This window comes from Trachurus trachurus (assembly GCF_905171665.1).
Source record: "Trachurus trachurus genome assembly, chromosome: 21".
In the NCBI taxonomy this organism is placed as follows: Eukaryota; Metazoa; Chordata; class Actinopteri; order Carangiformes; family Carangidae; genus Trachurus; species Trachurus trachurus.
The window spans coordinates 35,447,392-35,475,045 of record NC_139899.1 but is presented as its reverse complement, the minus strand read 5'-3'; the positions used below and the strand labels follow the sequence as shown (position 1 = coordinate 35,475,045).

The window sequence follows — 27,654 nt, the reverse complement described above, 5'->3', positions numbered from 1 at the left end:
CGGAGCTACAAGGAGTAGGGTTGAAAGTCAACTACTACGAATTGGGACACCACTTCAACAGCCACATATGTCATCAGTCAGCTCTGCTGGCTTTCACATAAGCAGACCTGACGAGCTTTTGCCACAAATTCTGTATTCAAAATCACGTTAACTTAATAAAATAAAATAAAATGTAATGAAGACTGATCGGTTCATTGTAAAACATTTATTTATTGATGTAAATGTGGTGATTTCTGTACGTAGGCTCCAGAGCCCCGAGGCAGTGCTGCTCCTGTGTCCAAAACACATGGAGCTTCACTTTTAATTCAAACAAACTAATGCGACTGCCACAATTGGTACATTTCATCAATGAGACCAGCATTTATCTCCTAAAAAGAATGAAACCAGCCGGCGGTAAACCTCTAAAAACCTGCAGGTAAGTTAATTAGCGATGGTCTTTTCTCCCGGGATGACGACGGAGGTTGGCCGGCCGAGCAGCTCTCTGGACGGTGGTGTCTCTGTGACGAGCCGTTGATCTGCTCCACAGGTGGAGCTTCACTTCTCCCAAAGACATCGGCGCAAACGTCTAAACAGCCTCATGTGGATAAACCGACCGCACATTGGGGATCTAAACAGCTACTTTCTCACATGAAAAATTATTAAAACTTAACAAAATGACGTAACGACAGCGCTACAGCCAGAACTAAAACAGCTGCCGGTTGCTGCAAGATGCATTCTGGGAAACTTACCATAGCCCTCGGTTTGTAGTGTGCCCCTGAAAAATCTCTGTTTCAAGGGCGAGATAGCCAGACCACTTCCCCCTAACCCTCGTCTGAACCAGAATTGGAACACCCCTACCACTTCACGTGAACGCGCAAAATGAAGGGTTAGGGCCAAGGGCTAGGGCTAAAGGGAGAATTGGAATTCACCCTTAGAATCATGAACACCTTCATACTGATTATGTTCCATGCTTCCTCAGGTCCACATCTCCTCGTTCTCTGAGCCGTTCACCCGGTCGCTCCTCCAGCCGTTCTCCTGGACGTTCTCCCGCCCGCCGGCTGGAAGAAACAGACGAGGCTCAGCTGGAAAGACTCTACAAACCCGTGTTTGTCATGAAGCCTTCCTCTTGTAAATGCTCAGAGGGGCAAACTGCCAGGTTTGACCTGAAGGTTGTCGGCAGACCGATGCCCGACACCTACTGGTTCCACAATGGTGAGTAAAAGACAGATGATGTGCTCACACACTGCGAGTATGTTTATGAAGAAAAGTTCTGTGGTCTCACAACATCTGTTCATCATACTCCTAGGACAACAAGTGGTCAGCGACTACAACCACAAGATAGTGATTAAAGAGGATGGTACTCAGTCCCTCATCATTGTACCGGCCATGCCACACGACTCTGGAGAATGGACAGTTGTTGCTCAGAACAGAGCCGGACGCTCGTCCCTCTCTGTCACTCTCACTGTTGATGGTAAGATTGCATTTACTTTTAGATAGAAGGAGATAGCTGGACGCTTTGTGGCTTTGAGTTTCTTTCTTTTTTTTTTTTGTACTTCATTTTTATAAAAGGAACATAGACAACATACAGAAAGACATAGAACAAACAGTTGGTCACCTATACATTCATTCAAACGTTATACTGGTAAAGTTACAACTACAATGATGGCTCAATGAGCGTCTCTTTTGGACATGTACACAATCCATTTTTCCCAATAGTGCAAATATTTATCAGTCTGTAGATTTAACGAAAAGGTCATCCTTTCCATATTTTGGATATTAGTCACAATATTGATCCAGTCTGACTCTGCTGGAGGTGTGGTGATGGTCTGTAGCCAGCTTCCAGTTACGGTTTTCTTAAGATATTTGTCTCGCCCCAATATATGGGGTGCAATATTACCCAGGTAGACTGTAGAAAAGGAGCTATTAATTTCATCACCAAAAATGTTTTGTACTACTTGCGTGATCTTTTGCCAATATGGCTGAATAGCTGGGCAGCGCCAGAATATATGAAAATGGTCCGCTAGCTGTTCACCACACTTCCTCCAACACAGTCCCCTGGCCGTCTCCCCTGTTTGCACACATTTTAACTTAGGGGTTATGAAATATCTAACCAGATTCCGTGTGGCTTTGAGTTTCCTTAACATTTTCTTCCCTTGCTCTCTCAGCTAAAGAGACCTTAGTACGACCTCAGTTCACCGACAAGCTGAGGAACATCAGTGTAAAGCAGGGCACTCTGGTTGAACTGGCCGTCAAAGCCATGGGAAACCCCCTGCCTGACATTGTGTGGCTGAAGAACAGTGACATCATCACACCACACAAGCACCCAAACATCAGGTATGTCTCACAAATGGCTGAAAAATTTGGTGCACTCACACTGCAAATTCGACTGAAAGAATGGAAGTCCTCGAAGCAACTGTAATTTTTATTTGTAGTTAGGGGTGTAACGGTATATGTATTCGTGACGGCACGGGGGTCACGGTTCGGTGCACACAGTCACACGACGAATACGTCTGAGTGAATATAAAAATAAAAAAAAGTCGAGTCCTCACTCCAATCCAAGGAAAAAGACAAGTTGTGTGTAACAACTTATCCCGCTGCTTTTAAGCCTCTTGACATGAACACAGACCAGAAACATCAATAAAGCAACTGGAAAGCAACTAGTCTAAATCAACTAGTCTAAATCAACTGTGTGAACCAACATTGATGTTAGTTTCTTGTTTTTTGTTTTTTTTTCATAATAGTTGCCAGTTGTCAAGTGCAAGTTTTTTTCCTCTAGAATTAGGCTAATGAATGGCATGATAACAATTTACAATTAAGTTCAATTTTATATTCAATTTTTTTTATTTTTACTTTTTATAACACAAGACAGATTTTAGTTTTACATTCAATAGGCTAGTGTCTGTTGTACCGAAACTGTACCGTACCGTGACCTCTGAACCGAGGTATGTACCGAACCGTGACTTTTGTGTACCGTTACACCCCTATTTGTAGTACAAAACCACAAATGTTAAAACTAACTCTAATAAAACATATTATCCATGTTCTAGGATTGAAGGAACCAGAGGAGAAGCCAAATTCCAAATTCCCTCAGCAGCTGGCACAGACAGCGCCTGGTACACAGCGACAGCCATCAACAAGGCTGGTAGAGACACGACTCGTTGCAGAGTCAACGTTGAGGTGGACTATGCTGAGCCCGAACCAGAGAGGAAGCTCATTATTCCCAAAGGAACCTACAAGGCCAAGGAGATCGCTGCCCCAGAGGTGGAACCTCTTCATCTGCGATACGGTCAGGAGCAGTGGGAGGAGGGCGACCTGTACGACAAAGAGAAGCAGCAGAAACCTCTGTTCAAGAAGAAACTGACATCTGTTCGCATGAAGCGTTTCGGTCCGGCTCACTTTGAGTGCAGACTGACCCCTATCGGTGACCCCACCATGGTTGTGGAGTGGTTGCATGATGGAAAACCCCTGGAAGCTGCTAACAGGATGCGCATGGTCAATGAGTTTGGCTACTGCAGCCTTGACTACGAAGTCGCTTACGCTAGAGACAGCGGCGTTATCACCTGCAGAGCCACAAACAAGTTCGGAGTCGACCAGACCTCGGCCACGCTGATCGTCAAGGACGAGAAGGGTCTTGTTGAGGAATCGCAGCTTCCCGAAGGCAGGAAGGGAGCGCACAGGATTGACGAGATGGAGCGCTTGGCTCACGAGGGCGGACCTTATGGTGTCACTGCAGAGGAAGAAACTGAGAAAATGAAACCAGAGATTGTCCTTCTTCCAGAACCAGTCAAGGTGACAGAGGGTGAAATTGCACGATTCCGGTGCAGAGTGACCGGTTACCCATCACCCAAGGTGAACTGGTACCTTAATGGACAGCTTATTCGTAAAAGCAAGAGATACAGACTTCGTTATGACGGTATTTATTACTTGGAGATTACTGAGATCAAATCGTATGATGCAGGAGAGGTCAAAGTGGTGGCGGACAACAACCTGGGCTCTGCGGAGCATACCGTGAAGCTGGAGATCGAGGAAAAAGAGGACTTCAGGACTCACTTGCGCCGCGCTCCCGAGGCTAAGGCCGCTGAAGCTGCACCCGAGGCCGGAAAAACACCATTTGAGGTGGTGAAGGTTGAGAAACAGGCAGAGGATTCTCATCTGAAAGAAGTGGTCAAGCTTAAGAAAGCACAGAGAATTGTCCATGAGAAATCCACAGAGGAGTCCGCGGAGCTGAGGACCAAATTCAAACGCAGGACTGAGGAAGGATATTACGAGTCTATTACCGCAGTGGAGCTCAAGTCCCGTAAGAGGGACGAATCCTATGAGGATCTGCTGAAAAAGACAAAGGAGGAGCTGCTCCACCATGCCAAGATGAAGGAGGAAGCTGAGAGGAAGAAGAAGGAGGAGGAGCTCAAACTTAAAGCCAAACCTCTAAAACCAGAGAGAGTCAAACTCTCTGCGAGTATGGAAGCTCCAAAGATCCTAGAGCGTATTACGAGCCAGACGGTGGCACAGGGAGACGAGGTCAAGTTCAGAGTCAGAGTTGTGGGCAGACCAGAACCCGAGTGTCAGTGGTTCAAGAATGGAGTTCAGCTGGAGAAGTCTGAGAGAGTCTACTGGTTCTGGCCTGAAGACCATGTGTGTGAACTGGTGATCAGAGACGTCAGAGCAGAGGACTCCGCCAGCGTCATGGTCAAAGCGTCAAACAAAGCCGGAGAGACCTCCAGCCACGCTTTCCTGCTGGTGCAAGGTAACACAGTTGTCTAACACTTCCATGTAGTATTTCCACAGGCACATTAGTCCAGGCAAAATAGCTTTTTCCGACAGACTAATTGTAACAGAATGTTTTTCACCATACATCATTTCTATGAGGTGTCCAGAACAACATACTAAAAGTCCTAAGAAATCCTAGTTGGGGAAATATGTTTAATTCTCATTGATTTACTGTAGGCTATATAAAGTCTATGGTGCCAATAAGGCCGGACAACAATACACCCCAATTTTATTAGCGAACAAGCCTTACCTAATGTCTTTCCCCCAATTTGCAGAGAACATCAGAAGAAAGTCAGAATACATTAAAGTCGTTTCAACGACTGTGTGTGATGTTATGTTAAATATGCTGTTATGTTCAACAACATTTGAGCGGGACTAAGAACTTGGCCCCTGTTTTTGCTGCTTGCGGCTTTATGGCTTCTTGACCATAACTGAATTAGTGTTGAGCTCATTTGCATATTGAAATTAATTTTCCAAGACAATTGTAATACAAAAAATGTTACTTTTCATGTATACTTTCATTGTGGTGAGAGTAAAGGAAAAAAACAAGCCCATTCGGGTATATTTTGGGAATATTCCATTAGTGTATTGCTCATTTGCATATTCAAATTCATTTTCAAAGAAACTTGTAATACAAGAAATGTTACATTTCATAGATACTTTCATTGTGTAAAGTTTCATTGTGATAGCAGTAAAGGAAAAAAACAGCCCCATTGGGGTGTATTGTTGTCTGGCCTTATTGGCACAATAGACTTTATATACGGTAAATCAATGAGAATTAAACATATTTCCCCAACTAGGATTTCTTAGGACTTTTAGTATGTTGTTCTAGACACCTCATAGAAATGATGTATGGTGAAAAACATTCTGTTACAATTAGTTCTATTTTTGGGTCCAAAATGAGCTAGATTGCCTGCACTACATTGGGCATTCTCTAATGCAGTGGTTCTCAACCTTTTGTACATCAAGGACCCCTAAATTGGCACAAATTAGACCATGGACCCCCATTGGACCAAATTTAGAAGTAAACACCAGAAATACACAAATATTTGTTCTGAGACTGAAGAACATTACTTTTTTATACTTTTAAATTAGGGCCAATGGTGTGAATTTTTGGAAATATTATAGAGAAATTTCTGGAAAAAAGTGGTCCAATTTCTCCAAAAACATTTAAACATTTCTAGGAAGAAGTGGTAAAATTTCTCGTAAAAAAAATTTTCTAAATAAAAAATTTCTAGAAAAAAGTTGTAAAATTTCTGAAACAAAAAACTTTTAAAAAATCAAGAAAAAGTGGTAAATTTTCAAGAAATAAATTGGGGACCCCCTTCAGATCTCTCAAGGACCCCACGTTGAGAACCACTGCTCTAATGAATGTCTTGTCTTCCCTTTTGCAGCAAAGCAAGTCATCTCCTTCACACAGAAGTTGGAGGACACTAATGCCAAGGAGAAGGACACCATGGCTACCTTTGAGTGTGAGACCAACGAGCCTTTTGTCAAGGTCAAATGGATGAAAAACAACGAGGAGATCTTCTCCGGAGACAAATACAGAATGCACTCGGACAGAAAGGTCCACTTCCTTTCCGTGCTGATCATCAGCATGAGGGACGATGCAGATTATTCCTGTGTGGTTATAGACGATGATGTCAGAACAACTGCCAAGCTTATTGTGGAAGGTAGGTTGGACACATAGGACTTCTACTGATTCACACTGGTGCTTCACACCTAAAATACTTCATTTCTTTGTCTTTGAATTTCTCTTCTTGTCGTGAAGCAAATCTTACAAATATACCTTATACACTGCAAAAACTCAGAATCTTACCAAGAATATTTGTCTTATTTCTTGTAAAATAATTCTAATTTCTAGTCAAAACTAATCTCATTATACTTAAAATAAGACTCATCACATTAAAAGTAACTTGTTTTTAGACACTTTTTACAAGGATATTTTCACTTGAAATAAGTAGAAAAATCTGCCAGTGAAAGCAAGTTTTTCTTTCTTATTACAAACACAAAAAACTTGCTTTCATTGGCAGATTTTTCTACTTATTTCAAGTGAAAATTAGTTTGAAACAAGTGAAAATGATCTAAAAACAAGTTAATTTTTAGGTGATGAGTCTTATTTTAAGCGAAAAGAGATTAGTTTTCACTAGAAATGAGACATTTTGACAAGAAATAAGACAAATATTCTTGGAAAGATTTTGAGTTTTTGCAGTGTACCACATGGGACCACATCCTTGCTAATCACATGAAAGTTTACCTGCTCCATAGTGTCTTTGTTGAGGTGTCTAATATGTATTTCTGTTACTGTCTTACTGTGTTGTTGTCTCTTTGGTTTGTAATGTATATTAGGACCCCCTCGAAAACGAGAGCATTCCTCTCAAGGGGTTTATCCTATTAAATAAAATTTCTGAATGAACTGTTGTATCCAAATATACATTGATTTTGGGACCAGACACTGATGTCTCACCTGTATTATTCTACAAACAAACAGGAGCTCCTCTGGAACTGCTGAAGCAGCTGGAGAGCACAGAGGTGCCCGAGACCTACTCTGCAGAGTTTGAGTGTCTCATCACCCGTGAAGACGCCGAAGGCAGCTGGTTCTTTGGAGAGAAGCTGCTCTCTGCCAGCAGTAAATATGTCATGTCCTCCCGCCGTGGAAGACACACGCTGTCAGTCAAAGACGTCAAGAAGGAAGACCAAGGAAAATACACCTTCAAAGTGGCCGAGTTCAAGACCAGTGCCTCACTTAAAATGAAATGTGAGTTTTTGAAGTAAATATAGTTGAAGTTGTTGTTGTTGTTGTTGTTGTTGTTGCTGTCAGACCACACTGCAAAAATTCAAAATCTTACCAGGAATATTTGTCTTATTTCTAGTCAAATTGTCATTTCTAGTAAAAATAAATCAAATTATACTTAAAATAAGACTCATTACATTTAAAAAGTAGAGACACTTTTTAATTTTTTCAAGCAAAAAAAAAATCTGACAGTGGATCAAGTTTTTCTTTCTTATTACAAGCACAAAAAACTTGCTTTCACTGGCAGATTTTTCTACTTATTTCAAGTGAAAAATAGTTTGAAACAAGTGAAAATGATCTGGAAACAAGTTAATTTTAGGTGATGAGTCTTATTTAAAGTGGAAAGAGTTTAGTTTTGACTAGAAATGAGACATTTTGACAAGAAATAAGACAAATATTCTTGGAAAGATGTAGAGTTTTTGCAGTGCAGTGGTCCTCTGGGGATAAACCAGTAAAATGTACAAGCAGGTTGTCACAACATTTACTGAGCAAGTTGTTGTTGTTGCTTGATGTTTCAGTGCGCCCTGTAACGCTGATCCAGCCTCTGACCGACATGACGATCTGTGAGGGCGACATCGCTCAGCTGGAGGTGAAGTTCTCTCAGGAGAACGTCGAGGGAACCTGGATGAAGGGCGGCCAGCCAATCACAGCCTCCAACCGCGTCCACATCGTTATCGACAAACAGATCCACAAGCTCCTGATTGAGGACACCCACAAGGATGACTATGGGATGTATTCATTTGTGGTTCCTGCTCAGGAGATCTCAACCACTGCAAAGGTGGTCATACAGAGTAAGTCACTTCATAGTCCAGTCATTTTATGAGAAAAGGTTAAACAAATTGCAACAGAAGCAAACTCAACTGATTTTGTATCCTCAACATGTCCTGAGTGAGAGAAAAAAATCCCAGAAGAATCCCATTAGGGGAAAGTTTAGAAAAAGACCCAAATATAGCCCATTCATACGCATATAAAACATTTTTTTCACATGAATAGGGTAAAATTTTTAACCTTTAGATATCTCCATGAAAATTACTGAGTTGATTACTTACATTAAGACAAACAAAAAATGTATTACAGGTTTTTTGAAATTCTTTGTTAACATGAGCAAATTTGCATAAATGTGCATAAATTCCACCGTTTTGACGGCACATCATATGAAGTTGCTGTGGTGGAATTTATGCAAATGTATGCAAATTTTCTCATGTTAACAAAGAATTTCAAAAAACTTGTAATACATTTTTTATTTGTCTTAATGTAAGTAATCAACTCAGTAATTTTCATGGAGATATCTAAAGGTTAAAAATTTTACCCTATTCACATGAAAACAATTTTTTATATTGGTATAAATTTGGGTCTTTTTCTAAACTTTCCCCTAATGGGATTCTTCGGGGCTTTTTTTCCCTCACTCAGGACATGTTGAGGATACAAAATCAGTTGAGTTTGCTTCTGTTGCAATTTCTTTAAAGTTGACCCCTTTTTTGGCCTAAAATTACTTTCAGATGCATTCTGCTTTTTAAAGAATTTAGAACCCGATGAAACACGATGAATAAAACTGTTAAATCTGCATTGCAGCCATTGGAGTGCTGGTCCCACTGAAGGACACCAAAGCCATTGAAGGCACCAAGGTTGTTCTGGAGGCCAAGATCTCGGCTCAGGACATCAGCTCGGTGAAGTGGTTCCACAACGAGCAGCCTCTGATGCCCAGCGACCGCATCCAGATGGTGGCCAAAGGATCCAAGCAGCGTCTGGTCTTCAACAGGACCTACGCCTCCGATGAAGGACACTACAAGCTGGTTGTTGGCCGCGCCGACACCAGCTGCAAGTTAACTGTTGAGAGTAAGTTACACAATAGAGGGTTTATGGGGCCTTGTCATGACAACTTGACATTAATGAAATATTTTCTGTTTAGTTGACATAATGATTATTAATTATGAAAGATTTGTTCTGTAACCTTGCACATCTAATTAATAATCATTATTAAGTTGTCATGACAAAGCCCTTTTCTGGTAATGTCACTTTGATTAATGTCAAGGTGTCATAATCAAGACATCCCAAACAATGTCAAGTTGTCATTACAAAACCGAATGACACTTAATGACAGCAGTCATAAACGCTTATGACATTGACATAATATTATGACACTCGATGCTTCAAGTAAAGTGTTACCAAAAAGTCTTAATATTTACCAGTGTGAATATGAAGGATGGTGAGTTGATCAATAGCTGACTGCCTCACCCCTTGTCCAATCACAACAGCTGTCCAGATCGTGACCCCGATGAAGGACAAGGAGTGCTCCGAGTCGGAGAACGTCACCTTTGAAGTGGAGGTTTCTCACCCGGGCATCGATGCCTTCTGGACCTTTAAGGGCCAGCCGCTCAAAGCCGGCGCCAAGCACAAGATGGAGTCCAAGAACAAGCGCCACACCTTGATGGTGATGGAAGCCAGGAAGGACGAGGAAGGCCAGTACATGTTTGCAGCTGGTGAGAAGAAATGCAGCGCATCTCTCACCGTGACAGGTACGTTTCATTCTATTATCAAAGTTTTACAGAAGTTGTTCTCTACCACCATGGATCTAATGTAATACATCCATGCGTACCACACCTCTTTTCACAATCAACAATTAACTCCAAATTTTTCTAGCGGATCCGGAAGTCACCAAATTCAAAATGTATAAAATAGACATTAACTTGTAATACAATAGAAGCAAAATGTTAACTCAATGGCTGTATTGTCTGTCGAAACATGGATCGACTTTCTTTCTATCTATCTATCTATCTATCTATCTATCTATCTATCTATCTATCTATCTATCTATCTATCTATCTATCTATCTATCTATCTATCTATCTATCTATCTATCTATCTATCTATCTATCTATCTATCTATCTATCTATCTATCTATCCATCCATCTATCTATCCATCCATCTACCTATCTACCTATCTCTCTATCTGAACCAAGTGTTAACTGAAAGGCCCTACTCTCTCCGGTCACTAGGTGGCGCTATCAGGAAGCCTCTGCGTGATCTGGTGGTGGCCGACTCCCAGACGGCGGTCCTGGAGTGTGAGGTGGCCAACCCCACGGCCGAGGGCAAGTGGCTGAAAGACGGCCAGCCCGTCGACTTCAACGAGAACGTGGTGAGCGAGGTGAAAGGAGTCGTCCGACGCCTCGTCATCGTCATCACCAAGGCAACCGACGTCGGAGAGTACACCTACCAGGTCGCCACCTCCAAGACTTCGGCCCATCTGAGAGTCGAGGGTAAGTCCAGGTCTAGTTTCCTAGCTGGTTCACACTGTAAAAACTCTACATCTCTCCAAGAATATTTGTCTTATTTCTTGTCAAAATGTCTCATTTCTAGTCAAAACTAAACTCTTTCCACTTAGAATAATACAATACAATACATACAATACATATTTATTTATATAGCACATTTAAAAATACAACCCAGGTTGTCCAGAGTGCTGTACAATAAAACACACAGGCAAACTAGTGGCAATACAACTAGATGGGATACAGGTAATGTAGCTACAATAAAAGCATGCAATAAAACAATAAAACAAGAGTGAAGACATATAAAACTAAAATGCCAAGGAAAAGAGATGAGTTTTTAAAAGAGATTTAAAGTGCTCGAGTGTTTGTGCACTCCTAATATGCAGAGGTAGGCTGTTCCACAATGTAAGACTCATCACCTAAAAATTAACTTGTTTTTAGATCATTTTCACTTGTTTCAAACTCATTTTCACTTGAAATAAGTAGAAAAATCTGCCAGTGAGACAAGTGTTTTTCTGCTTGTAATAAGAAAGAAAAACTTGCTCCACTGTCAGATGATTTCAAGTGAAAATTTGCTTGAAAAAAGTAAAAAAGTGTCTAAAAACAAGCTACTTTTTACTGTGATGAGTCTTATTTTAAATATAATGAGATTAGTTTTGATGAGAAATGACATTTTGACTAGAAATAAGACAGATATTCTTGGTAAGAGTTTTTGCAGTGCATATCTATTGTCACTATTGTTATTTTTAATTAATGTCTACTAAAAAATGAAATGAAGAAAACACTTCATTACTCTTCATGTGAAACTAGAACTGTTCAGTTAAAAGTGTCACTGATGTAAATGGTTACAGCTTGAAGTGGCGGTGAGGTATTGAAAAATATTGAGAAGGTCTTGAAAAAGTCATTAAAAGGTATTAAAAGTAACTTCAAGATTCCTGTATATATGCTGTTTTAGGCGATGAATCTTATTTTAAGTGGAAAGAGTTTAGTTTTGACTAGAAATTAGACATTTTGACAGGAAATAAGACAAATATTCTTGGAAAGATGTAGAGTTTTTGCAGTGAAGCCCTGATGTGATGTGATAAGTCTTCTGCCAACACGTAGCTTATCATCTATCGCTGGATTTAACAGTGAAGTTTGTTTCTCTGCAGCTGTGAAGGTGAAGAAGACGCTGAAGAACGTGAACGTGGTGGAGACTCAGGAGGCCGTGTTCAGCCTGGAGCTGACCCACGAGAACGTGAGGGGAGCACAGTGGATCAAGAACGGCGTGGAGATGCTGCCCAGCGATAAATACGAGATCAGCATCGAAGGCACCGTCCACACCCTGAAGATCAAGAAGTGCACCACACACGACGAGTCCGTTTACTCTTTCAAACTGGGAAAACTGTCTGCAAACGCCAGGCTCAACGTCGAGAGTAAGCCATCACCGATTTAAAATCATATTGTTAATGAAAAATAATAATTAGTCAAAACAAAAAGTTCCAAGCTGAACAGTTAACACAGCAAACTGTAACTGTCAACTATTTCCCCACAGCGATCAAGATCCTGAAGAAGCCGAAGGATGTGACGTCCTTGTTGGGCGCAGCAGCTACATTTGAAGTGGGCATCTCTGAGGACGACATCCCCGTGAAATGGATGTTCAACAAGACCGAGCTGAAGACAAACGAGCACTACAGCATCCTGTCTGAGAAGAAGACGCACACGCTGACGGTCCAGAACGTGGACAGCAGCAAAGAGGGCGTGTACACGGCCGTGGTGGGCCACCTGCAGTGCAACGCCCGCCTCACCGTGGAGGGTACGACCATCTCTACTTTATTCATCCCACAACAGGGACATTTTCTTATTTTCTTATTTTTATTTAACCTTTATTTAACCAGGCAGAATCAATTAAGAACAAGTTCTTATTTACAATGATGGCCTGACTATGATGGCCTGACTATGGCCTGACTGTTAGTTAGTACATTATTAAGCATTAATTAACTGTTTAAAGATATATTAACAATCATTATTATATATTACTTAGGATTAGAAAACACATTCATTAATGTAGCCTATTAGTAAGCAGTTAATTCATGTTTACTACTCAAAGTTAGTTAATACATTATTAAGTAATAATAAAAGTTGAATAATGTAATTTTTTTATCATTATGTATGCATTACTCAGCATTAATTAACACATTAGTTTATATAGTAATGCTTAATAATGTGCTAACTAACGTTAATTAAGGACCCTTATTGTAAAGTGCTACCAAATTTAGTTGTTACATCAGCTAAGTTAAGAAGAAAGTAAAGAGGGCTAAAAAAAAACAAATACACAAACACAACACAACTCAACAGACAGAAGATATCGACACAATAAACAATAAAACAAATCAACCTTCAACTGGGCAATGTGCAAAAACAAGTACTGAGGATATAAGGATATAAGGTGCTCTGATATAAAAGTATTGATAGGTAAACTGACTGTGGTATTAAAAAAAATATTGCAACGTAAGTGACAATGATATAAATGATGGAAACTGTGTGACCACAGTCAAAAGCCAGATTAAAAACATTTCACTATTATTCTGTTACTAGTTTACAAGTGAAAGTTCTTCTATTATACATTGATCCACAAAGTTGTACACTGCAAAAACATCTTTTCAAGAATATTTGTCTTATTTCTTGTCAAAATGTCTCATTTCTAATCAAAACTAAACTCTTTCCACTTAAAATAAGACTCATCACATAAAAATGAACTTGTTTTTAGATCATTTTCACTTGTTTCAAACTAATTTTCACTTGAAATAAGTAGAAAAATCTGCCAGTGAAAGCAGGTTTTTTGTGTTTGTAATAAGAAAGAAAAACTTGCTCCACTGTCAGATTTTTCTACTTATTTCAAATGAAAATAGACTTGAAATAAGTAAAAAGTGTCTAAAAACAAGCTACTTTTTTATGTATAACTATGTATGTATATGTATAAATATACATATTTTAGGTATAATGAGATTTGTTTTGACTAGAAATAAGACAAATATTCTTGGTAAGAGTTTGAGTTTTTGCAGTGTTAAAGCAGATATCAGTGGAATGTTTTTGTTAATATAAGTCCTAAATAGTCCTATTTTCCGTCAGCAATCACTTACATGAAGTATTTCAGCCTAAACACGAGTCTCTCCGTCACTCTGCTCTGCTGTAACCCGAGGAGAAAATTTTCCTTGTGGGATACAAGTGTTATCCAATGAGGAGAGAGAACGGCATGAAGGGCTGTGTGTGCAGCCAAGGGATGCGCGTGAATGTGGTGACGTAGCACGAGGACCAATTGATGCCTGACAAGGGCGGGGGCTGCTAACTCATGGTGCGTTCAAAGAAACTCGTACTTTGTGTTTTTCCTTCCTGTGAAGTCATACCAGTTCGATCTGGTACGAGTTCACGGGTCGGAAGTTACGAGTGGCCGTTATAGGGAACTTTCACAGACAACAGGATGGTAAAAACACGAGCTACGGGTTACCTGGAACGCTACCAAGTCGTAGTTGTGACTTGAAGCTGTAACTTACGGTTTCAAAAGCCTGCCTTGAACGCAGCATTAGCCGAAACGGCCGTGAAGCTGATATCTGCTTTAAATAAATATGTTGAGGCTGACAGCTACTACTCTTCACTTTTTCAGCTCTGCGAGTCACCAAACCCATGAAGAGCGTAGAGGTCCCAGAGACTCAGGTGGCCACGTTCGAGTGCGAAGTGTCTCACTTCAACGTGCCGTCCACCTGGCTGAAGGACGGCGTGGAGATCGAGATGAGCGAGAAGTTCAGGATCGTGGTCCAAGGAAAACTCCACCAGCTGAAGATCATGAACACCAGCCGGGACGACTCCGCCGAGTACACCTTCGTCTGCGGGAACGACAAAGTCTCCGCAACGCTCACCGTCAACCGTGAGTTTCCTCCTGTTTAGCCTCTGGGGTTGGATTTTCTCTAACACTGGCACACACTGCAAAAAATTCAAAATCTTACCAAGAAAATAATATTTGTCTTATTTCTTGTCAAAATTTCTCAATTTTAGTCAAAACTAATCTCTTTCCACTTGAAATAAGACTCATCACCTAAAAATGAACTTGTTTTTAGATCATTTTCACTTGTTTCAAACTAATTTTCACTTGAAATAAGTAGAAAAATCTGCCAGTGAAAGCAAGTTTTTTATGCTTGTAATAAGAAAGAAAAACTTGATCCACTGTCAGATTTTTCTACTTATTTCAAGTGAAAATCTGCTTGAAAAATTAATAAAAAAAAGTCTCTAAAAACAAACTACTTTTTAATGTGATGAGTCTTATTTTAAGTATAATTAGATTTATTTTGACTAGAAATGACATTTTGACGAGAAATAAGACAAATATTCTTGGTAAGATTTTGAATTTTTGCAGTGTAATCCCCAATCAGATACTATATCTTTCTATACCCTTATTGTCTCAAAGGTTTGGTGAACTTAACGTCAGCTTTGTTTTGTTTTTGCAGCCGTTCTGATCACAACCATGCTGGAAGACCTGAATGCCCAGGAGAAAGACACAGTCACGTTTGAAGTGAACATTAACTATGAGGGAATCACCTACAAATGGCTAAAGAACGGAGTGGAGATCCGCTCCACGGACCGCTGCCAGGCCCGCTGCAAGCAGCTCACACACACTCTGAGCATCAGAAACGTCCACTTTGGAGACAGCGCCGAGTACAGCTTCAAGGCCGGCTCTGCAGTCACTACCGCCAAACTTCACGTCGAGTGTAAGTTGTTCTTTCTGTCACTAATTTCCCCAATACCAGTATTTTATAACCAAACCACAATATACTACCTAATACAGAATGCAGAACCTCCTTAAGAACAACATACACTGCAAAAACTCTACATCTTTCCAAGAATATTTGTCTTATTTCTTGTCAAAATGTCTCATTTCTAGCCTAAACTAAACTCTTTTCACTTAAAATAAGACTCATCACCTAAAAATGTACTTGTTTTTAGATCATTTTCACTTGTTTCAAACTAATTTTCACTTGAAATAAGTAGAAAAATCTGCCAGTGAAAGCAAGTTTTTTGTGCTTGTAATAAGAAAGAAAAACTTGCTCCACTGTCAGATTTTTCTACTTATTTCAAGTGAAAATCTGCTTGAAAGAAGTAAAAAGTGTCTAAAAACAAGCTGCTTTTTATGTAATGAGTTTTATTTTAAGTGGAAAGAGATTAGTTTTGACTGGAAATGAGAATTTTTTTTTACAAGAAATAAGACATATTCTTGGAGAGATTTTGAGTTTTTGCAGTGTACATAGCTCACGTTGAGGCAAAGTGGTTTATGTCCTTTTTTTATTTTTCATCATAGCCCGTGTGATTGAGTTCACCAAACATTTGAGGGACCTGAAAATCACGGAGAAGAAGAGAGCGACTTTCGAATGTGAAGTTTCTGAGCCGAACGTCCAGGTGGTGTGGATGAAGGACGGTCAGGAGCTGGAGATGTCCGACAGGTACAGCAGCTCATATTCAGTTTGTACAGAGCAAACAACACCTACACACTGCAAAAATTCAAAATCTTACCAAGAATATTTGTCTTATTTCTAGTCAAAATGTCATTTCTAGTCAAAATAAATCAAATTCTACTTAAAATAAGACTCATCACATTTAAAAAGCAGCTTGTTTTTAGACACTTTTTATTTTTTCAAGCAAATTTTCCACTTGAAATAAGTAGAAAAATCTGATAGTGGAACAAGTTTTTCTTTCTTATTACAAACACAAAAAACTTACTTTCACTGGCAGATTTTTCTACTTATTTCAATTGAAAATTAGTTTGAAACAAGTGAAAATTATCTAAAAACAGATTAATTTTTAGGTGATGAGTCTTATTTTAAGTGGAAAGAGATTAGTTTTGACTAGAAATGAGACATTTTGACAAGAGATAAGACAAATATTCTTGGAAAGACTTTGAGTTTTTGCAGTGCATGAGGAAAACAGACTGATGTGACATCCTCCCTCTCTGTTCTGCAGATATAAAATGACGTCGGAGGACTTTGTGCACCGCTTGGTGCTGCCGTCGGTCCGCCTGTCTGACGCCGGAGAGTACACGGCTGTGGCCGGCTCCAGCATGTCCAAGGGAAACCTGAGTGTTGGAGGACGGGACATCAAGATCTCAGAGCCCGTCAGCCGGGACATCACTGTGAGCTCAGTTATAGATGTTATATATCTGGAACTTATCTGGCATTTGAACCTTTTTTCATCTCTCATCCTGTAGCTAAACAAAAAAAAAAAGATAAACACCAGAATCTCAATTCCCAGGATTCAGCTCTACCAAATGCTGTAAACAGTAGGGCTGGGACGATACGCTTTTCTCCCGATTCGATTCTTCTACGATTTTTTGGATGGCAATTCGATTTAAATTGTGATTCTACGATATTGCCGATTCTCTCGATTTTTAGTCTTTAGCATTTTTAACATTTATCTGCACACAAATACTGTAGGAGCCTATAAATTAACATACTCCATTATAAAGTGAACTTAAACCCTTTTCAAAACCTGTACTCTCTGTATGTAAAAAAGGCAAACAAATGCACATTGCACAATATTTTAAAAAATGAATTTAAAATATATTTTTTTAAATATTACCCCCCCCCCCCAAAAAAATAAAAAATCGATTTAAAAATCGTCAAAAAAAAGATATCGCGATATTTTTGTGAATCGATTTTTTCTCCCACCCCTAGCTGCCAGTCTCTGCTGGCTGTGTTAAGAACAGATTGTCATATTTGTTGATGGTATTTATTAGAAATATTATAATGACAAAGATGCCAATTTTTTTTTAAAGGAAAATTATCTTTTAGTTCTGAGACACATAATCAGTCAACTGGACTTGCTGTTGGAGGTTATTTTTTTATCTCAACGTACAGTATTATATAGAGCTATGAAGGAGTAAAATGCCCTTCCTATTTATGTTGCACAACAAAGAAATATGGTACATTTTTTAAAACGAAACTAAGAGATTATAATTTTGACCATTAGTTCAAATTTGTCAACTGGTCTGTCATAAATATTTGTTCTGTGTGTGACAGGAAACAGTACACTGCAAAAACTCAAAATCTTACCAAGAATATGTGTTTTATTTCTAGTCAAAACAAATCTCATTATACCTAAAATATGTATATTTATACATATACATACATAGTTATACATAAAAAAGTAGCTTGTTTTTAGACACTTTTTACTTCTTTCAAGCAGATTTTCACTTGAAATAAGTAGAAAAATCTGACAGTGGATCAAGTTTCTTATTACAAGCACAAAAAACTTACTTTCACTGGCAGATTTTTCTACTTATTTCAAGTGAAAATTTGTTTGAAACAAATGAAAATGATCTAAAAACAAGTTAATTTTTAGGCGATGAGTTTTATTTTAAGTGGAAAGAGATTAGTTTTGACTAGAAATTAGACAAATATTCTTGGAAAGATTTTGAGTTTTTGCAGTGTGTGTCGTTTATAGTTGGTTTGTATTGTCACAGGAAGAATAGCTGCTGCTTTTGCAAAACCTAATGGGGATCCTAATAAACCAAAAAACATACCAATTGTCTGCCTTTGCAGGTCGTTGAGAAACAGAGATCAACCTTTGAGTTTGAGGTGGATGAGGATGATGTGGAAGGTCGGTGGATGAGAAACGGTGTGGAGATCCACTTCTCGGTGGAGGAAAGGTTCAACTACGCCAACATCAGGAAGCTGCACCGCCTCACCATCTCTGAGACGTACAGGAGCGATGCCGGAGAGTACACCTTCCTGGCCGGCAGGAACAAGAGCACTATGAACCTCCATGTCCAATGTAAGAACTCATTTGATTTAATTTAATTTGATTTGATTTATTTATTTAGCAACAAGTTAAAAGGTGTGGAAGGTTTGTACAAAGTTCCTTCGAAGAATTACACTGCAAAAACTCAAAATCTTACCAAGAATATTTGTCTTATTTCTAGTCAAAATGTCATTTCTAGTCAAAACAAATCTCATTATACTTAAAATAAAACTCATCACATTAAAAAGCAGCTTGTTTTTAGACACTTTTTACTTCTTTCAAGCAGATTTTCACTTGAAATAAGTAGAAAAATCTCACAGTGGAGCAAGTTTTTCTTTCTTATTACAAACACAAAAAACTTGCTTTCACTGGCAGATTTTTCTACTTATTTCAAGTGAAAATCTGCTTGAAATAAGTAAGAAGTGTCAAACTACTTTTTATGTGATGAGTCTTATTTTAAGTGGAAAGAGATTAGTTTTGACTAGAAATGAGACATTTTGACAAGAAATAAGACAAATATTCTTGGATAGATTTTGAGTTTTTGCAGTGCACACTCAACAAGTGACTGTCCGATCCACTGAGTTAACACCCCTCCCTCCCTTCTGTTGTCTGTCTGCAGTGCCGGAGCCACCTCAGATCGTGCGCCCCATGGAGGCTCAGACCGCCATGTCCGGTCGCTCCGTTCGCTTCTCGGTGCAGGCCACCGGCCTCCCGAAGCCTCAGGTCACCTGGTACAAAGACTCCCAGGCTCTGTCCACCAGCTACAAGTGCAAGTTCCTCCACGACGGAGACGAGCACACGCTGCTGCTGTTGGAAGTCTTCCCCGAGGACGCCACCGTCTACAGCTGCACGGCCAAGAACGACTACGGAGAGGCCACAAGCTCCGCCCCTCTCACCGTGGAAGGTATGTCATTATTACAGCAAGGCATCGTGACGTCTGTTCTGATCTTTTAGGCTTTGATCGGAAGACCAGGTTTTTTTTGTCACTTAAATTTTTATTGACAAATCAACAGAAGTAAATACAAATACAATCAAATATAACAAAAGCTGACTGCGAATACAACTTATTCTTACTATCTTGTGGGTTAGAGTTGTAGCGCTTTCCAAGTATCCTGGCTTTAAGATACAGCACTAAGGGTTCTTTTACTTTGTTATGTCTGATGCTAGTAACTATAAGGTTGCTTTATTTATTATGACCTGTAACCCAGCTTACCTGCCAAACTCCTCAGATAACATGAACTGAAAATGACGCAGGAGTTTAGTATGTTTACTCGTTACACCTCTGCTTTTAAACCACTTTTTAAAGCTTTGTTACACCCTGTTTATTACCTTTTAACCACTATTAACTTGACACAAGATGAATCATGACTTAAAATAAATGAATTATTTATTTACACAATCAAAATATTTATGCAAAGGTCGAATAAAGCTAATTGGTAAACACAAATGTTACTCCCTTGCTTTCAGAGTGTCAATAACCCAATTTAAAGTATTTCAGGAAAATCGAATAGTTGACCTTTAATCTCAGCAGGTTAAATAAAACGAAAAACCAGGCAAGTGCCCTTTAAAATTCACCAAGGCAATATTATCACTGTTAATTGCACAGAATCTCTCAACCCTTCTTGTAAACGTGTAAACCTCGTTCAAAAGGAAAATATCAATCAGTTACTCAAACCTGAATCTCTGAAACACGGAATATTACGTTTCAAAATTAGTGTGGGCCCACAGAAAAATAATAACACAACAGCCGGCAAAGAAAATAACAAACCCCCCGTTGCAGGCCTGTTTGTGGATGAGTTGTGAGGTGTTGTTGAACGCTGGCGACACTGTGTCCGATACCGTGTTCACTCACCCACGCTGAACCAGTCCCTCAGTCTCTGCACCTGCAGCCGCTGATACAGGAAGAGTCCCGGCCTCGTCCGAGACTCACTGAAGCCGCTCGTTGACCTTCTCGTTGCCGCGACGACGTCCGCCGACGTTGGAGGAAAGACACGGCAGGTCTCCCTCAACCACCACAGCTCACCCGAGTTGGTCCGATCCCACGGCGCACTGTCCTTGACTCTGTCCGAGAGTCACTAGCACAACATTAGCATGTGTGCTATCACGATGCAGTCTGTAGAGTTGCTCGTTAACTCCGTAGCTCCGTAACTCAGTCTTTCAACCAAGGGGGCAGTTGTGGGTCTGAGAAGTGAAGCTCACTTCCGCGTTCAAAAAACTGCAATCCCCCCGGCTTCCTCTGGGGGCTGGTGTCAGAAGGGAGCATTCCCCATAGACCCCCATGTTAAAATCGCCGATTTTACATCCTCAATAAACATGTTAAAAGCCTGGTGTCAGAACGTTTTTTTTTCTCAATCGATAGTTTCTACCCCCGCACACACTCTGAGGGGGGTGAATTTTTTTTTAACTCTACCGTTTTACTGTTATTAGGTTAAGATTATGGCCAATTAGGGCGCGGAAACGTTGAGTGACAGGTCCGAGCAGCTCCGTGGACAGCTGCTTCGAGGCCAGTGGGCGGGTTCTCGGCCGGCCAATCCAACATGGCGCTGTCCAGGCCGCCATATTTGAGTCACAAAAACAACTCCCCAAAACCAATGGGTGACGTCACGGACGCTACGTCCATTCTTTTTACAGTCTATGCTTTCAACACAGTGTACCTCAATTAACCCTTCACATAACGTGAGAGTAAGATTACACTCATTAAACACACTCTACATTAGCGAATTTAGCTGCAGACTAATCGCTATGGCGAGGAAGAAAAACACACAGCTGCCATGCTTCGGCGCACACCTCCATTCTCCCTCCTCTCTTTTCCTTTTTTCCTCCCCGATCTCTCTGGTCCCGCCCCTTGGCCAATCCCCACAGAGAAAACCTGACGTTTCTACTCACTGACCAATAGTAGCAGGGCAAATACCAAAACACCAAAACAAACAAGTTAGTCTGATTTACCTCATGATGAGGGAACTACTTTTCACACAATCTATAACCTGGTTTCGGTTTTAAAGGAACATTGCAAACTATGTTAATGCTGGGATTTATTCCCTGGCTACAGAGTATTCATCAGTTACTATTCCTGTCCGATATCGTCTTGAGTCTCGTATAGTGTCCATTTCTCGCATTTCTCCCATTTCTTGTCCAGTTGAGCTTCTTGTAGCCTCAGTATGTGTGTCAGTTTTTCCATTACAAATATTTCTTCCACAATTGACAGCCACTGATCTTTCGTTGGTGGTGTTTCTTTTCCCCAGTTTCTAGTGATGGCTTTCTTGCTGCTACCAGCAGTATTTTGATCAAATAGCCATCACTAGTGTTAACGGTCTCATCTGAACATTTACATAGATAAAGCACTGAACTGGTCTTCGACACCATATCCTAATATTTTCCGTAGCTCCTTACATACTATTTCCCAAAATACAGTTATTTTTTGACAATTCCAAAAAACATGAGAATGGTCTACATCAAAAGATCCACATTCCCGCCAACACTTTTGACGACTGCGTAGCTGTTTACTTTTCATTTTCGGTGTAATAAAAAAGCGGATTAGATTCTTCCATGCGAACTCTCTCCAGATTCGTGAATAAGTGGTTGAGTGATGTACCTTCCACATTTCGTGCCATTCCTCATCTGAAATTTCTAAATTAAGTTCTTCCTCCCACTTCATCTTAATATACAGTATGTAGTTGAATGCTTATTGTTATTGTTTAATCCTTGATATAATGATGAAATTATTCTTATGTTGCTTTCCGGAAGACCAGCTTTAGATTCATTTGATTTAATCATTTGGTATTATGTCAAAAAATATTCATCTTATTCAATCTAGAACAAAAAGAGAGAATTTTTACTTGAGTATTATCAACACTGTATTGGTTATTTCTCATAATCTTGTCTCTAGTTCCCGAGGTGGTTGAAGCTGCCCGGGTGCCTCCCCCCGTCCTCGTCAGTCCCCTGCTGGACGTCCTGGTGGCTGAGGGACACGCTGCCCAGCTGCAGTGCACCGTCTCAGGGGAAGGTACTGACCGCTGCTCAGCATGTGCAGATTCTGACTGTCTAATATCTTTCTTACTTAATCAACATTTTTGTGGCGTAGTTGTGTTAGAGACGCTTTTATACATCATTTTTGATCATATCTGAGTAAGTGGGATATGCAGACACAACTTTATTCTCCATGTTTACCTGTTAACTTGATATTTGGACACAAACTTCTTAAAGGGATAGTTCAACATTTTGGCAAATTGGCCCATTGCCATAATCGCTATAGTCATAGCAGTAGGTTCGTTACCTTTAATTGTCGGTGCAAGCTGTTTTAGAACGGCGGAGCAGAGCCGTGAGCTGCTCAGGGCTACGCTATGGAGACTATGGGAATTTCTTGGTTTCCCTCATCAAACTCATCAAATACACAACCCAACAACTCCACAACGCTCTGGTGGACAAGTTATGACCTGCACATTCACCACGCTATGAGATGAACACAACGTTACCAGACAGAGTTGTTGTAGAGGGAAATTCATGCAAAACCAGACAGTTTTTCAGCAAGCAGACTCTGTATTTACTCTGTATTTACCTTGAAAACGCCGTTCTAAAAATAGCTTACACTGACAAATAAAGGTAACAAACCTACTGCTACTTCATCTGTTGAGTGTCTTTTGCTTTGTCTGGATAACAAAACACACGAGGTTCTGATGGTTCTGACTGTAGATCAACTGTGTGTCCAGATGTGCAGGTGTCGTGGTTCCACAATGACAAAGATGTCAGAGAGTCAGACATCTTCAGGATGTCTCGTTACGGTGACATCTGCCGGTTGGAGATCTCCAAAGTTCTCCCCGAGCACGAAGGAGAGTTCTCATGTGTCGCCTCAAACTCAGCGGGAATGGTCACATGTTCCGCAACCTTGAATCTGGACGGTGAGTTTCTCAGATGTTCTTGTCCCCGTGGAGTTAGTTAGTGGAGGTCTAACTGTCGCTGTTAGACTTTTAAAGAAACACTGCATGAGCTTCAACACTGAGACTTTCTGTGGCAGCATGTTCTTCACCGGGGATGCTCTGGTTCTCAGTGTCTGTGCTGTCATGTGGGTTTCCACTGTGGGAAACACTAGTCCTTATGATCACAGTGATGTTGGCTCTTAGTGATTGGTACTGGATCAGTCAGAGCATCCCTCTCTGTGATTGTGGCACGATCTGAGCACACAGATGTGCTTTATTGGAGTCTCCTTCATCCCTCCAGGGCAGAAGTACCTAGCATGATTCACTGTTATCATGTCATAATAAAACAAAGCATCTATTGGCACAAAAAATGACTAAATACTGAACCGATAGAATGTTGCATGGTTGACAGTTTCAGCATGTGACCAACACACCAGAGCTCACCTGCTGCCAAGAGTTTCATTGGTAAATTAGCTGTCAGATATTTCAGATCAGTATCAGTTTAGTTAGAAACAGTTAGCTTAGCTTAGTGAAAGCTGAAGAAAGGTAGAAACTCTGCCAGAAAATGAAACTAAAATGTGTTTAACGGGATGGATAACATGAGCTATCTGGCACCTTAACCTATTAGCTAATGAGAAACTGAGCATATATTTTGGCTTGTGAGAAAGACACCTGGTCATTGGTTTAAGTAGCGATGCAAGGGCAGTGTGTGTGTGTGTGTGTGTGAGAAGGGGTGGGTTAACTGGCAATTGAAAAAGTTGGGAAGTATGGTCGGTGCTCCATTATACAGTATGGAAGTTATGTTACTATGAGCAAGCTAATATTCATTTTAGTACAACTAGAGCTGCAACAATTAATCGATGAATCAAATAATAATCGATTATTAAATTAATCGTCAACTATTTTCATACTCTAATAATTGGTTTGAATAGTTGAGTAGTTTTTTAAGAAAAAAAAGTCAAAATTCTCTGATTCCAGCTTCTTAAATGTGAATATTTCTGGTTTCTTTGTTCCTTTATGACAATAAACGGAGTCTCTCTTTGGTTTGTGGACCAAACAAGACATTTGAGGATGTCATCTGGTGGTTTGAGAAACACTGATTGACATTTTCCAACATTTTTTAACAATTTATTGACAAAATAACTAATCAATTAATCGCTTAAATAATCGACAGATTAATCCATAATGAAAATATTTGTTCGTTGCAGCCCTAAGTACAACCAGTCTGGTTTAAGTGTGTCCTTAGCACCAAAACAACAGCAGCTGGTTGTTAATGAGTGGGGACATCACTAGCCTAGCATAAAAAGAGCGGGGAGCATACGTCAGTCCGACTGCCCAAAAGTCCGACGGCTCATTTCTCCGACTACCCATTCTACAGTGTTAAGGTTAGGTTTAGGGTGAGGTTAAGGGTTAGGGCTACTTAAGTCGGAGAAATGAGAGGTCGGACTAATGGACGCAAAAATAAAGAAATGTATGGTTGGAGAAATGGGTAGTCGGACAGACTTCATGCGCCCAAAAAGAGCAGCTAGTGGACACCACAATCCGAATGTCATCAAAAAAGAAAGAAAAACAAATGTGCCTGACATGTATATGAAGTGAGTCACAGCCAAAGGAAGAGCTGAGCTGATAAATTAGTCAACAAGACGTTTGTGGAGCTAGCAGCCGGTGCTAAAGCTGCTCGCCAGCTGAGCCTTCAGGAACTCATAATTACGTGACAAACACATCGAGTGTGAGTGTGTTTCTGTGTTTGTGAGCAGACAGACTTTTTAAAGCAGTCACCCTGGACTGTTGGTTTCCATTCTCACTGAGCACAGGTGATGATCTCCAGGTCTCTCCTACACGGTGCATGACATCTTCTCTTCCTACATGAATGCTTTTTAACAGTCGTCTTCACTCTCAGACATTTCTCTTTCTGTCAGAGGAATGCAGCATGGACAAAACACAGCTGAACTTCTCAGTTCTTCGCACTCGAGCACGGACATAATCCTTCGCTTTTTTTTATTGTTTCATTGTAAGTTTTGGCTCCAGTCAAGCTTGCATGATTGACAGCGGAAACCAGCCACTGTCCATTCCCTCACTGATCCTCAACGCTCCACTCTGTCCAACTGCACCCTTGGCAAACCAGCTGTGACACACGTAACCTGAAGAAGTCACCAGAATGATGTGTTGACCTAATTCTTCTACTCTTTCTTACTGCCCAGATGCAAAAGCCTTAGCTAGTGTGAGGAGCGCTGTGGCTAAGCTGAGTCACAGTCTGGAGACTCAGAGCTTCAGCTCTCTGTCCACGGGACAAACTGCCCGCAGTGTTGAGTTTTCTGAGACGGTCTCTGAGAGCTCCTCCGTGTCTTTGAGGACAGTTGAGATTCAGATGGGAAGTGCGAGCTCAATGGAGATGAGCTCTTCTGAGTACAGCTTTGATATCAAACTCTCGGCCAGCCCCAAACTGCTGATGGAAATGAGCGACGTCCGGGTGAAAAGTGGCGAAATGGCAGAGTTCAACTGCTCGTTTGAAGGGCAGCCCTTCACTGGGGTGGTATGGGATCATAATGGCCAGAACCTGGCGGCCACGGAGCGGGTGAGGAGCTCTCAGAATGAGGGCTTGTTGTCCCTGGTCATCCAGGCTGTTGGTGTGGCGGACCAAGGCGTGTACCGCTGCACCGCCACCAACCAACACGGCCACAACAGCTCCTCTGCCCAGCTCACTGTTGAAGGTGGTTAATCTTTCTTTTTTTTATTAGTCTGTCTCATCTGGTCCATCCCACCTCTCCACTGCTACCTCCTGCTTCGACCCCTCCCCTCATAATTTAATATTTCCTGTTAGCCTGTAACCTGTTGAGTGTAAGAGTGTAATAGAATAACCAGTTCAGTAATCTAGTTCAGTGGTTCTCAAACTTTTTTTTTTTTTTTTTTTTACATCAAAGACCCCTAAATTGACACAAATTAGATCACGGACCCCAATTTGATTGAAGCAAACACCAGAAATATTTGTTTTGAGACTAAAGAATGTTCCTTTTTTAGTGAATATACGTTCAAATTAGGGCCAATGGCGTGATTTTTTGGAAATGTTGTAGTGAAATTTCTGGAAAAAAGTGGTACAATTTCTAAAAAAAAAAAAAAAAAAAAAGGGAAAATGTTTTCAAGAAAGAAGTGCTAAAAATTCAGAAAAACGTTTTTTTTTTTTTTAGAAAAAAGTGGTAAAATTTCTCAAAAAAAGTGGGAGAATTTCTTTTAAAAAGTTATAGAAAAATTCTTGAAAAAGTGGTAAAAATTCTTTTTTTGATACTTTTTGGTAAAATTTCAAGAAAAAGTTGGGGACCCCTTGAACCCTCTCAAGGACTCCACTTTGAGAACCATTGGTCTAGTTCTTCCTCTTCCTGCTGTCGCCACCTTTGCCTCTCTAATCTCATCCTTCATCCTACTAACCCCTTTAGTGTTTAGAGTCACAACCTGATACTCTCTGACCCCTAATTACTCTCCCTAACTTTATTCTCACCCAGCTAAAGAAGCAAATCTCACAGCAGAAACCCCCATCCATACCGATTCTGTGCGTAAAGTGTCTCAAGCAGACAAGGAGACCCCTAAAGATCCTCCTGACCAACACAAGCAGGAGGCAGTGGAGAAGCTGGGACTGTCACCTCCATCTTCCCAGAGACCTTACGGCTTAATCAGCCACCTGCATTTCCCTGACATCTTGCCTCATGACAAGCGAGGTCTCCTCTCCAGTTGCCCCGAGTTCCTCATCCAACTCCCCCCGGAGCTGCTGATGCGAAACAGAGGCAGCGGCTCCTTGTATTGCGTTATGAAGGGGGTTCCCACTCCGTTCGTCATTTGGCTTTACAACCGTTTGAATGTTGAGGACTCTGTGTCTTACTCTCTGAAACATGACGGCCCCCTGTGCTGTGTGAATGTTAACTGTGTGGGATCCGGACATGGGGGCTCTTACACTTGCAAAACTGTGAACTCAGCCGAGGATGCTGAGTGCAGCAAACAGATGAAAGGTTGGCATCTGCATGCTTTTGGTCCTTCCGCTTACTTGGCCTTTATTTGGCCTACCACTCATCCACACCGCTTTCCACCTACACAGCCAGCAGAGGCACATGTCGTCATAGAGCGGCACAACCACCTTCTCCAGGTTTAACCACGGCATTTAGGTCGCTGACCTTTGTG

At 40.6% G+C, this 27,654-nt stretch overlaps 1 protein-coding gene across 1 annotated transcript in view; it reads left to right on the top strand.

Annotated features, from left to right (window-relative positions):
- Positions 1-27,654, top strand: part of LOC311004175 (titin-like) — a 239,473-nt gene that overhangs the window by 23,583 nt on the left and 188,236 nt on the right. Inside the window, exons 20-41 of the mRNA XM_083996121.1 lie at positions 959-1,191; positions 1,286-1,450; positions 2,145-2,313; positions 3,027-4,723; positions 6,141-6,419; positions 7,238-7,504; positions 8,059-8,331; positions 9,113-9,376; positions 9,796-10,056; positions 10,538-10,798; positions 11,962-12,225; positions 12,345-12,605; positions 14,454-14,714; positions 15,292-15,552; positions 16,140-16,281; positions 16,799-16,967; positions 18,376-18,607; positions 19,194-19,478; positions 22,461-22,577; positions 23,281-23,469; positions 25,689-26,198; positions 26,985-27,485. Of these exons, the coding sequence (XP_083852247.1) occupies positions 959-1,191; positions 1,286-1,450; positions 2,145-2,313; positions 3,027-4,723; positions 6,141-6,419; positions 7,238-7,504; positions 8,059-8,331; positions 9,113-9,376; positions 9,796-10,056; positions 10,538-10,798; positions 11,962-12,225; positions 12,345-12,605; positions 14,454-14,714; positions 15,292-15,552; positions 16,140-16,281; positions 16,799-16,967; positions 18,376-18,607; positions 19,194-19,478; positions 22,461-22,577; positions 23,281-23,469; positions 25,689-26,198; positions 26,985-27,485 (7,061 nt within the window). The remainder of the gene's footprint in view (positions 1-958; positions 1,192-1,285; positions 1,451-2,144; positions 2,314-3,026; positions 4,724-6,140; positions 6,420-7,237; positions 7,505-8,058; positions 8,332-9,112; positions 9,377-9,795; positions 10,057-10,537; positions 10,799-11,961; positions 12,226-12,344; positions 12,606-14,453; positions 14,715-15,291; positions 15,553-16,139; positions 16,282-16,798; positions 16,968-18,375; positions 18,608-19,193; positions 19,479-22,460; positions 22,578-23,280; positions 23,470-25,688; positions 26,199-26,984; positions 27,486-27,654) is intronic.